Raw genomic sequence first — 15,229 nt, 5'->3', positions numbered from 1 at the left:
CAGGTCCGCTTCAAAGATCAGGGTGGCGGAGAAATACGTTGCAGGCAATACAGTGTCCCTCCCATCTTTGTTTTGGATTCAAATACTCTTCCATACTCGATTGTGAGTTCTGCTGCAATTTAGACAGCCAAGAGGACCAGAAGGATGTCATAGGTTTGAATACACCAGACAAGCTGAGTAAAGCTCTGGTGTGCCTCCAATGCAGACCAGTGATGTTGTGGTTCTCTGTCCACCCTTTCAGTTTCTCCTCTGTGAACAGAAGTCCTTTCTCCTCTCAGAATGAGATATGTATTTGGAGATGAAGCAATGGAATTGCTGTTACAGTGGAAAGCAGAAGGTCTCCAGTTGAGTCAGTGTGTGCAGACGGGGCTTTCCCTCCTGGTCATTCACCAGGAGGCATTTCTTCAGGCAGTGAAGTGGGGAACCGGGGTCTGTGGTCCAGTTGTGATCAGGGCCTTTCACAAACGTCTCGCCATAGTGGTATTAACAGTATCAGAATAAAATGGAAGTGACAGCTTCAGACGGTGAAGACGTGAAGTGATGCTACTAAATATTTTTACCACTTCTCAGATGAAATATGAATAATGAAGATGAGTAATGCTATGTTATTTTATATTTGCAGAATGTATATATATTTTACTAATGTGTATATGTGTGTTTCTGCGAATTTGTGCGTGTGTTTGCATTTCTGTATGTGTGTGTGTGTGTGTGTGTGTGTGTGTTCGCGCATGCATGTGCATGCATTTCTGTGTGTGTGTGCATGCGTTTCTGTATGTGTTTGCGTTTGTGTGTCTGCGTGCGTGCGTGCGTGCGTGCGTGCGTGCGTGCGTGTGTGTGTGTGTGTGTGTGTGTGTGTGTGTTATACAGGTGTTCTTTGCATCGGTGCGTTCGGGAGGTTCCAGTCAGGTGTACTTCATGACTCTCGGGAGGAGCTCTCTGCTAAGCTGGTAGGACACACTGGCGTACTGGGGACAAGATGAAGGAACAACCGTCTGCAAGATTCAAGATGACAATGAAAAAAAACCCTTTTGGCTTTACAACCGGAGTACAGAGCTCACCACGCACTGAGGCCTCACAACACCTTACACTACTGCCGGCAATGAAACCGATCTCCAGTTTTACTGAAGCATGTTGCGGACATGACTAGTGAAAAGGGGCTCTTGGTGCTGGTAAGATTGTGGATGTCAGGCATCAGGATCGTTACAGTGTCAACAATGGCGCAATACCAGGCAGCAGGGTTTATCAGTTGTTGTTTCTGACCCTCTTGGGTTTATGCCCTGACCTCCTCGCAGTACAGAAGCCCCCTATGCACTGCGGGCAGATGCCACAGCTTGTATCGTTTGTAGTCCATTATACCTGTTTATTAGACCAGTCAGGAGGTAAGAGGTCAAAGGTCAAAGCCTGTTCTATGAATGGTCCGGTGTATTTTAGACCAGCCAGGACGGCAGGACTCACAGCCTGCAATGTTTTTACGCTTGTATACGTTAAGATGTCTATCCAATCCGTTGTCTTATGGCTCCAAAGTCGAGGTTCACCTATGGCAGTTGGTAGTCACCACAGCTGTCGCGTTATGTGTGGAAAGCAGTAAGGCTTGGCTCCAGTGATGTCGCAGGTGGTCTGTGGCGTGGTCTGTGTGTAGGGTGAGGTGTTCTGGGTTAGTCCATTACTGCGAGATGCAGAGGAACTTCACTGGTCACGCTGCGTTACTTAGGGCTGTGGCACTTGCAGTTGTGAGGAAAGCAGACCTTGTCATGTTCGGCCTAGTATTTTTTTTTTTTTGTTTTTGGTTATATTCCTTAGATTTGATTACAATAATGACATTTCTTCCCCTTTAATAGTTTCTTCTGTCTTCTCAAAATCTCATGGAATTCCGTGTTTCCTCTCTTCCATTTTGGGCCACGTATTTACTTTGCCTGAAAGAAAATGTCAAGATGTAAGATTTGTTTTTGTAGTTCTTACTGTTTTTGACACAAGCCTTCTCTGTGTCCCAGTCTTGAAGTGTTTGTTATAACCATGCATTTGTTGCATGCTGGACAACTTATTTTCTGGTAGTTGTAGTTCAGCCCAGGGCATCCCATGGCAATTTGAATTATAGGCTCAGAAAACAAGGAAGTGACCCTTGACACCCCCCCCCCCCTCCCCCACACTTTTCACTCCTCCCCAACCCCAAGTTTCATTGTCACTAATGCAGAGGTAACGGTTGATTCAGATAAGATTCCCCATTTTTGTTACTGAAGGTTTCATTTTTACTGGAATTGTGTGGACTTTGGAAAGTTTTTATTTTTTTTATAATTTGTTTATTTTTTCTTTCTTACTGAATGCAATGCACTAAGCCTGTGTGGAAATCCAGAGAGTTACTGCTTAACCCTGTTTTACAGACTCCCTTTTCTAGCAATCTTCTCCTGTTTTTTGTTTTAGTTTTTTTTTTAAGAATAACATGCAAGAGGAGACGTGGCTGGCCTGTCCCAGCTCAACGTTTTATTTGAACTGGTCTGAAATGGTCGGAACATTCTGGAAGAATTGCCTCCCGACCCCATTTGGTACTGTGTGTTAGTCCCTAGAATGCTGTTCATCAATTGAATGCATCTTCTGAAGTTCCAATAGGATTTAGACTTCATCAGGTGGTGAAAGTGACCCTCACTGGGTTTTTTAAACTGTACCCCCCCCCCCCCCCCACCCACCCCACTGTGCTCTACTTCAGCTTCAGGTTGGCTGGACATTAATAGATAATTTAATTGCACCCTGATTGCTTTTAATAAGATGGCAGGAACAGGAGGAGAGGAAAGAAAGAAAGGTCTACAGGAGGAATGGCCTCAGTGCACTGCCCTGCCTCTGTGAAGATGCTGATTCAGCTCGTGGGCGTCGGCAAGGAGGGACCCTACAGCGGCCATACAGCCCTCTGATAATCATTTGCGGCAAAGGTGTTTGATTATGAAAGACCTGAACATATTCATGAGCCCTGCCAACAGGGCTGTCATCATGGTCAGGGCTCTCGATCTTTGTCTGTCTATTCGGACCCGATGAGTCGTACTGCCCCTGTTCTGCGCAAAATGTTTCGTGATCCAATTTACTTTGAACCGAAGTACCAATGGCGCGAGTAAGCGTTTGGGTGTGTGCGCTTGTGTGCATGTGTGCGTGTGTGGTTGTGCGAGAGAGGTCTTCATGGTAATTAGGCCCTCGTGCTCGCTGTGTCTCTCGTTGGGCTATGTCATTATCAGTGCTGGGATGTGTCACGGCCTTTGGTAAGTGACTTTATTGCCGTTAACAGAAAACTGTTGAATTTTCAAAATGGAAACAATTTCTGCCGTCTGTGAAAAGCAGCCCTTGCTGCTTTTTTTTTTTTGCTTTTAGTTTTTTTTGTTTTACTTTTGTTTTTTGTTTTTTTTTAAAGTGCCAAGATGGCAAAATTAAAAGTGTAAACAGTATTACAAAACCACTACATTAATAAGAAATTCATTTTGAAGATCTTTTAGCCTCGTATATTTTTCAACTTCTAGATTTAGATGAGAAGCTTAATGAGTTTATTTTGTTTCTGTAATTTTATGTAGCCCTAATTACAATTATACGACTGGAGTGGTTTAATATTATAATGCACACCTTATGTTAAGTAAATGTTTACAGAAGCAATGTTTCGTTACACTAATGTGCATCATATTTATGGTTTATACTTTTTGTTTTTGTTTTTCCTTTTTAGCTTTTTGTGTTATAATTATTATTAAGCTCTTCTTTTCAATAACTCAACTATGTTGAATTTTAAAGTTACCGGACTAATTACAAAATGACATTGTGAACTATGGTCAAAGCAGTGACTCTCAATATTCTCTTGGCGTTGCAGTGATGTTGTAGCAATGTTCTCTTTCTCATCTCTGGCTGCGCAGTGTGAACTCGGTCATGTGACATGTTTTCCTCCACTGGTTTTTGCCATGCTATTCTAACGTATGTCTTCTCTGTGTATCATGGGAATTATTGTATTTTCCTGAAGGTTTTTTTTTCTTGGAATAAAGTTAAAGTAATATAAAGATTTGTCCATGTGCCGTTAATGCCTCAGGAATGTCATTTTGGAACAGGATCATGTTCTAACAATTCTGTACCATACATTAATGTCATTTCAGCTGTTTTTTATGTTAATGTTTTTGGAACCTCATGCAGACCTGAGTCAAATATGTAATTGTTTAGGAACTCATGAAATGGCCAGAATTTCTCCTCATCAGAGTAAGGTATACAGTACTGTCAAATCTGGCACTCAAATACAAATCTGGCCCTGGTTTGCCCATTTCCCAGGTAATTAACTAATCCGTTAGTGATACTGATTGGCCAGACTGTATTCAGACCTGACTCCCAGGTAAAGGGAGGATGTAAAATCAGCAGTTCTTGCCCCTGGAGGATGGTGATATTGATATGCAGGAATGATATTGCTGTCACTGGATGATGGTTGTCATAGCTACTCTTCTGAAACTGGCCCACATAGTTGTGCCGTTGAGCATTTTGATTTGTGGTGGTCGTTAGAACCTGCTATCCACTCACCAGACAGGATACAGCATTAGGCAACCAAGCAGATGTGCTGGACGAAACCCCACAACATGCAATACAACTTTTGCAATGCTGTAAAATGGCTGGCCTTAAAATACCAGTAGATATGTACCCGTTTACATGTGGCCACCTGTACTACGATGAGCAATGTCACATGAACGACGATATGAATGAATTAATATAGTCTGTGGCAAAAGTACCGTGGCAAGTTCTCCAACATGTTTAGTACACCATTCCAGCTGATTTTCTTATAAAACTGCAGGACAGTGCACCTGAATTGATACCATTTTAAAGGTGGACATCACAAATATTTAGTTCGGTTTTTAATGGTTTACTGCCATTTAGTACACTTTTCAATAAATTTCAACTTCAACTAAACTTTTCATTTAATTATTTTTGAAAGCCTTTACAGAATCTGTTTTACATATTCCCAAGACTTTTGCACATTACTGTGTAATATGCTCATGTGTGATATATTATTGTACAAAAAGTCACTGCAGCTTGTTCCAAAGTGGTGTTTCCCAATTTCCATAGCTTACGCTAAATAAAGCATGTACTAAGGAACAGATTATTTTTATTGTGTCATCATTGAACCACCTCGAAACTGACATTTAGTGTCCACAAATTAAATGCGAAAAGACTGCCTCAGTACATGATTCAGACTGCCTGTGTATTATGTAGTATTGGCAATCAAATGATATTTTTGGCTGGATGAGTCAGTGATGCCGTATCGAGAGTTGATGTTTGGTTAATTCTAAGGGCTCTGACTGTTGGGGAAAAGAAAAGGTGTAATGTAATTGTACACGGATGGAGTGGCCTGGGTTGATTGGGCACAATGTGAGGTCTGTTCATGGTTCCAAAATCCCTGGCAGGTAGCCTGGTCATGAAGCAGTGGGTGTACAGCAGTGTGCAAACATTTGGGCACTGCTGGTCAAAAAGCCCTTCACAATTAATATCGGCGAACCTGACCTCTAAATGGCACAATGTTAAATGACACATTTCTTCAGATTTTAAAGCGATTTTTTTACCATTTCAAAATAATAAAAAAGAACAAAAGTTTAGGAACCCCGTTAGTATTTTGCAACTCCTCCTTGTGCAACTATAACAGCTTGTAAATGCTTCCTGTAGCCAGCTAAGAGTCTTTCAATTTCAATTCTCTCTTTTGGAATTTTTCTCAGAAAACTGGTTTGGCCTCCTTGCATGTAGGGCATGTTTGAGATCTCTTCACAGATTTTCAATAATATTCAAGTTTGGGGACTGTGGTGGCCATTCCAAAACCTTCATCCGTCTTTCCTGAAGGTATTTCATGGTTGATTTTGAGGTATGCTTTGGATCATTGTCTTGCTGGAATACCCAATATCTTTTCAACTTCAATGTCTGGACTGACGTTGAACATTAGCCTCTAGAATTTCTTGATATTTGGTGGAATCCATTCTTCTTTCCACTCTCACAGTATTTCCTGTGCCCCCAGCTGCCACACAACCCCAAAGCATAACGGATCTGCAGACATGCTTCACAGTTGCCAAGGTGTTCTTCTCTACAATGGCTTCACCCTTTTTTCTCCAAACATACCTGCTTGTGGTGGCCCAAAATGGTGGTATCGTCAGTCCACAGCACATTGTTCCAAAAGGCTTCAGGGTTCTCGCAACTCTGCCATGTAGGTCTTTGTTGTTTAAAGTACATTGCATTGTTGTCCTGTGAACAGCTAGACCTCTGTTTGCAATTCTTTTTTTTGCAGCTCTTTTGCTGTGATGTGTGGGTTCTGAGCATATCTCACCAGGTCCATTCTATCTTCCAGACCTTGCCTTGAATTGCTGTATACAGTGCCATTTATAAGGATTTGGACAGTTGCACAATTTGTGTTTCTACTGCAGCACATTGGAAAAAAATTCAAAATGCAGCTTTAGTTTAAAAGTATTTACATCCATGGTGGATGAACAATATGATTATTCCAAGCGCTCTGACTGACGGGCACTCAGAAAAATATTAGTCCATGAGATTTTCTGGGGTAGTGGGGCCCGATGTGGGATCACATGGCCCCCGGGCTTTCTGGTGCATGTCTCCTCTGACATTTGAAATATTTGGATTTCACCGCCAACTTTGTACTTAGGCAAGATCATCCCATTATGAAGAAGTTGTGAAATTTAGGCTCAAATGCCTGTTCATGAGAGTGTGGGTTTGGACCTGTTACAATGCGTGAGCGTGTATATCTGTAACCTTTCCTTGTGGTTCTGCCGAACACCCACAAACCCACAAACCCACAAACTCCTCCGCCGGATGAAAAGACGGATGACTCATTAGCTCCAGGCAGCTGTGTTGGGTAAGGGTCGGAGCACTGCTCTCCTGATGATTTCTAAGAATAACCTAGGTTAATAACATGTCTATGGTATTTCTGATGTGTCTAGGCATGAACCTCAATTACAAACCTTATCTCTCTAAATGATCAATAGACTTCACACAATCCTGCAGTCTGGTCAGTATGACATAATTACCAGTGTTTGTATGACTGGCGATGGACCGGTGAAACGCGACATACCCAGGCAGGTGTTGCCCAACCAACATCCTTCCTTCCTCATAATGAATTGCAATGCGATATTCGCATGTCCGTGGTCATGCTCTACGTAATGCTGACTCTCTTAAGAAAATGTGGTGATGGCCTGAATGGAAGAAAAGAAGAAAATGTAAACAACAGTTGTTGAGTATCAAGTATTAAATATATTGCAGAAATGCATTGACTTCCATAGATTTTTGTTGTGTGTGCTTTTATGCTTTCCATTCTTCTTGCCTATATCTGTCATGTGATGTTCACATCAAACCCAGAAACATTGTGTACCCCCTGGACCTGGATTGAGAAATGGTGCTGAAAGATTTGAAATCCCCTGAAATGTGCTTCATTTTTAATCATATTCTCCATGAGGAAACTAGCATATACAGTACGTGAAGAAAAGGTGTTTTTATTTTGTATTAAGATCAGAATTTTGCTTTGCTTTGCATTGTGCCATTACTTCTGAAGAGTAAATATTTATATTAAAATACTTAAAGGATTGTTCTTCATTCAATGAAATACATACAAATAACTGCAAATACTTTTAATAGTTTACCACAATAGCAAGTCAAATGTAAATTATATTTATATGCATCTGTACAATTTACAATTGTATATTAGAAACTCAAACTCCACAAAAAAAGTGAGCTTTGTAGTTAAAATTAAATAATGAAATAACAAATGTGCAAGTTGTTTCAAAATTGGAGGGAAAATAATGCAGTCATAGGCAGTGCACAATATTGTTCTAAAACAATATCAGACATGGGAATTCATATTGTTGCCATTTTAAATATACACTACTATAGTCCATTTCATCTCAAAGCTGCAGGTTGTTTAAAAAAAACTTTACACTATGCTACGATATTTAAACTAATGAAAACACTAGAAGAATGTCAGTTATGGGTGTGTAGGTGTGTTTATGTGTTGGACACTACTTGTCGATACCATTGGGAAATAGCAGGAATTTCCACTTCAGTGCGACAAGATATAAGTAATGCTCACAGAGAGGAACAGTCTGCATATCTGTCAATCTGTCATCAACATGGTCCTCAGAGGAGAGGTGAGTACTGCTTTTATATTTTCATTTACTGCCAGAAATGGGTAAAAAGGAGAAATAAATAAAAATAGGCAGTTGAAAGTTGAGGACTTACACATTCAACTTGAATTTTCATTTTTAGTTTTTTCCATATATGGTTCCTTCATCTCTCGTAGCTGTTATTGAGCAAACACATTGCTATTGTGTATGGTAGTGAGGTAGTGGATTCATATTTTATTTATTTTGAAGACCAGTTTTGGATGTTGATATACAACAGGTCATACTGTGTTTCCTTTTCTTTCTTTCTTGTATTCCATAGTTCAGTTTTTGTGTGTTTCTGGTCCAGCGAGAGATTGGATCTTCATTTTAGTGCTATTTTTAGTCAGCATATTTATGATGGTTGCAAAGAGTTCAAAAGTATTGGAACAGTGATACAATTTGTATTGTTTTTCACACAGACCAAAATGGCTAAACATTAAAAACATGTGTATTGTTATTGCATCATTGTGGAGTTTCTCTACTAAATAACATTCAAACATGGCTATTCGCATGCCTGGTCTGAAACAACAAAAATACTTATGTTCACCTGCAATGGCTTCAGTCATCTCTATATCCAGTAATGGGGGAGAAACACATGTTTGGGTACAATCCAACCATTGCAATCTAGAGTCCAAAGCTCTAGAGTAAGATGCTAGGATGGGTTAAATGCTGAGGACAAGTTATGCAGAGGTGAAACAAAGTATATGTACATTTTTTTATCTTAAGGAGTGCAGAGAGATCTGATTTCAAATCTGCTGTGGTAAAGTAATTCACTAGAATGAGAGTCACTTGTATCATAGTGAGATGGAAGATGACCCTTGGACTTCACCTACACATTTACCCTGTTTATGATAAGGACAGAGCTACTGACATCACAAACTGTGACATCACATACTAGTTACGACCTCCTACATACACGTCTCTAATATACACAACACTCAAGGGTTTTGTAGTTGACGTAGGTTGTAGTGTCAGGCAAAGTTTACAACCAACAGGTCACTGAACTCTGTAGCAGGACATCTGAATCATCCAGTGCCAGAGATATTTACGTAAAGCCAAATAGCACTAACAAACATCTGACAGTATACAGGTGTCTGGGGTAAGAAGTAAACTGTATCTTTTTTTCTCAAGTAATATTTGTGGAGAGTAAACAAAGGCATTGGAATCAAGATCAGAGCTTAGCATTTCAGCAGTATGGAGGGCTATAGTCTTTAGCATGGTGAGCTAATTGTGTCTCATTGAAGTTATGATAGCCATGGGCCTGGCCTAGGGTCGACACACATCTGGTTTTGGTGTCAACCCATACTGAGCCTGATATCTCCTCTGAGTAATAATGCTTACATGTATGGCTTCCAATGTGTTTCCTCCACAGTTTGCCTTGGTTGTCATCTCATTGACCCTTTTAGTCTCCATCAACATGGTTGGTGCCAGCAGTATACCCATGAGAGGTACGTGTTTATCAGTGTATGACTCAGATAGATGGAATGCATTTCATGTTAATATCAACAAAAATACTTGGCAGCAAAAACATTTGGAGGAATTACAAATGGGAAGGGAGATGGGAGGCTGATGTTTGCACTGTGCAATGTAGCGATGCTCTCTTTAAGGGGTGTTTAACTGGCTGCAGTGTCTGCTGCTTTTCCGTGTGTTTCATTTAAGTCTTTGTTTGGCTTCAGAGTCCACACACCTTGTTCTCAAGGCCTTAATCGGGTGCTGATGGAAATGAAACCACAAATACGGTATCTAGAGTGCAGACACTGTGGCCCTCCAGGACTGGAGTTTTGACACCCCTGGGGGTATTCCATGAAGCAGAATTACTGTCAAATCTAGAACCCTCCCAAATCGAAAACATGGACTGAAGTAAAAACAGCTGTCCTGTGTTTTACTCAGTGCAGTTAGTCAGCTAACTCAGTAATTCTGATTCATGAAATATCCCCTTGGTTCTTAATGATCCTGAAACGCTGAACGATGCCATTGCTAAATGCCAGGTCATTCAGAGCTTGTGTGTGTCACGGCTGCATGGCCGGTAACTGTGTACAGGTGGGCCTGGGTTATTTTGGGCAGAATGTTGGCAAAGTGGTTGGCACTGTTGCCTCATAAGAAGGACATTCCAGGATGGCCTCCCGGCTGGCCCAGCTCCTCTCTGAGTTGGAGTAGGGGTGTTCATCTTCTCCCTGTGTTTGCGTGGGTTTCCTCCAGGTGCTCTGGTTTCCTCCCACAGCCAAAACATGTATCCCTGGAACTAAGGATGGAAAATGATCCTTTCTGGCGAACTCCTGGCACATTTACAGATATGTTATTATTGTGCATTGTCCCGGTCAAGCTAATGACTACAATGTTTGTAGGAGGCTGTTTCCGGTTGTCCTCGGAGATTCCAGTGTTCCGTCTGCAGGGCGAGGCAGTGGTCCTGAGATGCTCTTTTTTGGAGCGATACCTCTTCAGACAGGGCTTCTCCCAGGATGAGGGTGCCATGCGCTACCTCAGGGTTGATGGTGCCGGCCGGGAGGACTCCATCCCCATGGCGGAGGGGCTGAGGGTGCAGGAACAGACACGCCGTCTGTGGTTCCTGCCCGCTCAGGCCGCTGACTCCGGGACTTACTCCTGTGTCTTCAGGTGGGTCGAGTCGAGCCATTGATAATATGATGTATTATTAAAACACTTTCCTGAGACAGGTAATATTATCACCATTTCGCAATGTATAGCCTCTTTACAGGACTATGGTAAATTTTTATGCTTGTCAAATAATTTACTGCAGGGATCATCAAATCACGGCCCTCAAGGTCCAAGAACGGCTGGTTTTCCACCCTCCCTTTACTTAGGAGTCAGGGGCGAAGACACACAATTCAGTTAATTACTCAGGTTAAAACAAAACCAGGGCTGGATTTGGACTTGAGGGCCAGAGTTGATGATCCCCGATGTAGTGTAATATGCAATGCAATATTGGTGAGTGCATACATATTGGAGTCAATAGCCACTTCAGTCTGAGTGAACCTTGGTGCCCTCCTCTCCTCTTCTGCAGAAATGCTTCCTACTGCTGTGCTTCAAACATTACGCTCCAAGTGTATGAAGCAAGACAGCCTCACCTGGATAACATATCCTACCCCATGTTTGCTTTCCATGGCCGAAATATGAAGCTCAGCTGTCACCATATAAATGAATTTAACATCAGCGGGAACCTGAAGTGGTATAAGGTAAGGATATCTGTTTTTATTTCCTGTATGTTAACCAATTCTGAATTCTGTGTTCTGCAGTATATGCTAATACAAGCCAAGTAAAAAAAAAAGAAAACAAATTACTGACCCCATCCAGTAATTCTTCAACTAAAGAAAAATCCAGTCCTGGTGGACCGCAAGGTCTGCAGGTATTTGTATTTTTCTTTCAATTAGCAGCCAAATAATTGCCTTGAGAACATGGTTAGTGGACTCTTTAGCCAACTAAAGACTAGAAGATTTACTTGTGCTGAAACACACCAGAAAGCAGCAGACACTGCATCCCCCCCGAGCTAAAGTGTTTGTGTGCATTTGTCTTCCAGGAGGCCACTGCTATTGCCCTTTCCACAAACAGGACTCGTTATCACAGAGAAACCAACACGTCGCTCACCATTCAAAACGTGGCCACGACAGACGAGGGAACGTACACGTGCCGGCTGCAGATAGTCTTCAACACCACGGAGTACACCGTCTCCAGGGTCATCAAGCTTAGCGTGAGAGGTACTCATGCTCAGTGCAGTCTCTGAAGCCTACTGAGTCTGAATGCTGAAGAACAGGACGCCATCACGGGAATGTAGTCCCCACCATGTCTCCTACAGTCTAATTCTCACAAAATGATAAATACTGCACTACTAATGTAACCATTTTCATTTTCAGTGTAAAATATTTAGTTAATAATCCAGAGTGATTTATTCTGTACTGTATATAAGTAATGCTCAATTAAATAAGTAATGTGTGTATTTAGTATTTGGGCAGGAATAGGCAGTGGTCAAAGAGACAGACATTCACAATCCAAATGTTGTAATGATGTAAAATGGTGTAATTTTCCTGCGTATTCAGATAGATGGACCAATAGACAACATGTTCCAGCTGTAAAACCGGCACAAGTACAGCTGAGAATAGAAAAGAAATATAGCATAAAATATAGCAACCCCACTTTTCTGTATTCATGTGCAAAACCCAATTAATGGTTTGATGTTTGTTCATATTCTCTGTCCAGCACCTGAACGCAGAGGCACTTTACCAAGTGTCAAACCCACAGCCTCTTTACCAAGTGTCAAACCCACAGCCTCTTTACCAAGTGTCAAACCCACAGCCTCTTTACCAAGTGTCAAACCCAGCCACAGCTCTGTGAAGTGTGAGTAAATTCAGTCATAAGCAAAACCATCTGATGGACTGTTCTGATCTGCCCCATGTCTTCCAGTGTAGGCTTCTTGGTAAAGCCATGTGAATTGACCTGATGTTAGTAATGCTCTTACAGTAATACAGCCATTTATGAAGCAAGCTGACATTAATGTCTTTTTTTTATTATCTGTTCTGTGTATTTATTTTGCCAGTGGAGAGACTTCGGCCTAAAATTATTGCTCCAGTAAATGGCACCATCTTCCAAACTGCTTTTGGTGAGTTAACCATCATAGAAGCAAGCATTCTACTGTTATTCTTTTTCGCATTTAACTCATTTTATGGTGTAGACTAATATTGATAATTGATACTGATAATTGAACAATATATAGCGGTCAGATGACATGGCAAAATTATTATGAAATTATTATGAAATATTTCATCATCTTGCTGTAAATAGTGCCGCACATAACATAACAAAAGTAGTGCTGTGTGTGTGTGTTCATCCTTTATTCCATTACAATGATTTCATCACTGTGTCTGTGTGTGTATCTGTATTTCTTTGTTCTCATGCATTCAGGATCAGGTCTTTTGATAATGTGCGCGGTCTCATCTGGGAACCAATCAGCAGACTCCACAGAGGTCACATGGTTGCTAAATGGTCAGACTGTGTCGGAGTCCTTCCTGGGTGGTCGTGTTTTATTGGGAGAGAAAAGGTAATGTCCCTTGTATTTCGCATTTTTATATTATTTGTGCATGGATCAGGGAACTTTTAAAGATGACTTTTCATTCTAAAAAGCAAAAGTGAAAGGGGGCATTTCGTGTTGCTGGAACACAAAATACTATTGCATTTGAGAACCCTAGACTATTAATTTAAATGATTAACCGGACATAATGATGAGGTGGGACATTCCTTTTGAATGGCCAGGGTTACTGCAGCGGATGGGGTCAACTACATTGAGCTGAGGCTGATATTCCTGGAGGTATCTGAGGAAGACACCATGGCAGAGATAAAGTGTGTCGCTCAGAACCCCAGAGGAAGAGAAGAGGTGGTGGTTCAGGTCAGACTGGGAGGTAAGGTTTTGCTTACAATGTTCCCAAATGAATACCACACAACCAAGCATTTATTTACAGGACCACATCAAATTATTATTGTTGTAATCCAGCATAATCTTTTCTACCCAAAATTCACAGAATTGTAATAATAATAGGAATAAGAATACATTGTATAATATCAGTTTGTTAATTGGCATATTGCCAAAGCTGAATTTATATTTATATTTATATTTTTGAATTCAAAATAAGTAAATCAGAATGTGTGTTTAATGTTTTCTTATCTCTTTGTCTCTTCTCTTCTCCCCATCTCCCCCTCTTACCCTTATCAATCTCATCCCCCTCCCCATTCAAGATTCCCTATTCACATGGCTCATAGTGGCAGCTGCAGGGACTATTTGTTTCCTAACAGTGGTGTGTCTGATCCTCTGCCAGCTCCTCAAATCCAAACAAAAGGTCAAAGATTACATCCTGGCAAGGCAGGACAGCACCTTCTGAAAACCTAGTACTGCACTGCCTGCTCCTCCTGATTATGAATTACAGTTATAACTCTACTGGATACAAGAAAAAACAGTGACAAACTATGCCCAATGTGCTTGAAGCCAGTAATTGAGAGAGGACTGAAAGGGTGTTTAACAGCCAGGACAATCACGCTGAAGGCCTCTTTAACCGGACAACTTCACGGGGACTGGCCTGAAATTAGGGTCCCTGGAGCAATGAACCCGGCGTCTACGACATCTTCCTCAGATTCTGCGTTTCGGGCTAGTCCCTGACTAGTTGTCCGGGTAGTCCTTCACTATAAACAGTGACAAATGTTTTACTGTGGGTCTACAGTCGACTTTAGGGTTACATTGACTTTAATCTGGGTGTGTCAGTCAGCAGTCGTACCCTTTTAACTTTGACTGCTGTTATACAACATTTCATCTAACTGCAAACCCTGTGCATTACGCACTGAGATGACATTATCCAGCTTTTATACTGCTAAATATTATAACTATACATTATCTTATGTCTATTTGTTGATATTTACATTTATGACACCCTGTGGCTGGAGTAGTATTCAGTCTTAAATATGCATTGTGTTTGATTTGAATTAGTGTTTGTTTTTTTCCAGTAGTAATTATTTACTTGAAATTGGCATTGTCTATAGAATTGGAATTTCGTATATAATATACATTAACGTGTACTTGTGTACACAGAGTGTTAAATGAATAGTCTCCTGTTTACTTTGATAGTCATTTACATATTTTTAAATGTGAATATAATGTGATATAATGAGACAGCATTTTTGTAACCATTCCTGTGTTATTATGATTATTATTACTGGATTCACTTTGCCATTACATTGCCCTTCTGTTTTGGTATTCTGGTTTTGTCCAACTGTTTCATCCAAGGGTTCCCACACCCAATATTTTGTATTTTAATAAATTATAAAATTGAATGCAGCTCTAGTTTAATTATCATTTGTAATGTTTTGATAATTGCACTTGCATTGAAATAATGATTTTTAAGAAAGCACTGGTGAGCTCAGCAATGGCAAAGGACCTGATGGACCAGTGTAGTGGATGACAGAACAATCTCTTTGTACTGTAACTGTTCAACAGATCAAGAACACTCTCCAATATGTAGGCGTGGTTGTGTCAGTGATGACCTTCAAGAGAAGGCCAGCATAACCTGAGAGGGCTCACTGCAGAA

The 15,229-nt window shown here is 40.9% G+C and overlaps 2 protein-coding genes across 7 annotated transcripts in view; both read left to right on the top strand.

The window, feature by feature from the left end:
• Positions 1-4,019, top strand: part of LOC133116528 (mitogen-activated protein kinase kinase kinase kinase 4) — a 79,768-nt gene extending 75,749 nt beyond the window's left edge. For all 6 annotated transcript variants that reach the window (XM_061226174.1, XM_061226173.1, XM_061226172.1 and 3 more), the window contains one exon: positions 868-4,019. In XM_061226174.1, the coding sequence (XP_061082158.1) occupies positions 868-951 (84 nt within the window). In that variant the 3' untranslated portion in view covers positions 952-4,019. The remainder of the gene's footprint in view (positions 1-867) is intronic.
• A 4,084-nt stretch (positions 4,020-8,103) lies between these two features.
• LOC133116529 (interleukin-1 receptor type 2) lies at positions 8,104-14,254 on the top strand. Its single transcript, XM_061226176.1, has 10 exons — positions 8,104-8,135; positions 9,523-9,598; positions 10,496-10,763; positions 11,170-11,341; positions 11,683-11,860; positions 12,360-12,497; positions 12,697-12,759; positions 13,062-13,197; positions 13,410-13,555; positions 13,890-14,254. The coding sequence occupies exons 1-10, from the start codon at positions 8,118-8,120 to the stop codon at positions 14,030-14,032; spliced, it is 1,338 nt and encodes a 445-aa protein (XP_061082160.1). The 5' UTR covers positions 8,104-8,117; the 3' UTR covers positions 14,033-14,254.
• Positions 14,255-15,229: the final 975 nt, after the last annotated feature.

This window comes from Conger conger, chromosome 17, assembly GCF_963514075.1.
Source record: "Conger conger chromosome 17, fConCon1.1, whole genome shotgun sequence".
Classification (NCBI taxonomy): Eukaryota; Metazoa; Chordata; class Actinopteri; order Anguilliformes; family Congridae; genus Conger; species Conger conger.
Note: the sequence above shows the minus strand (reverse complement) of the source record. Positions and strands in the feature narration are given on the sequence as shown.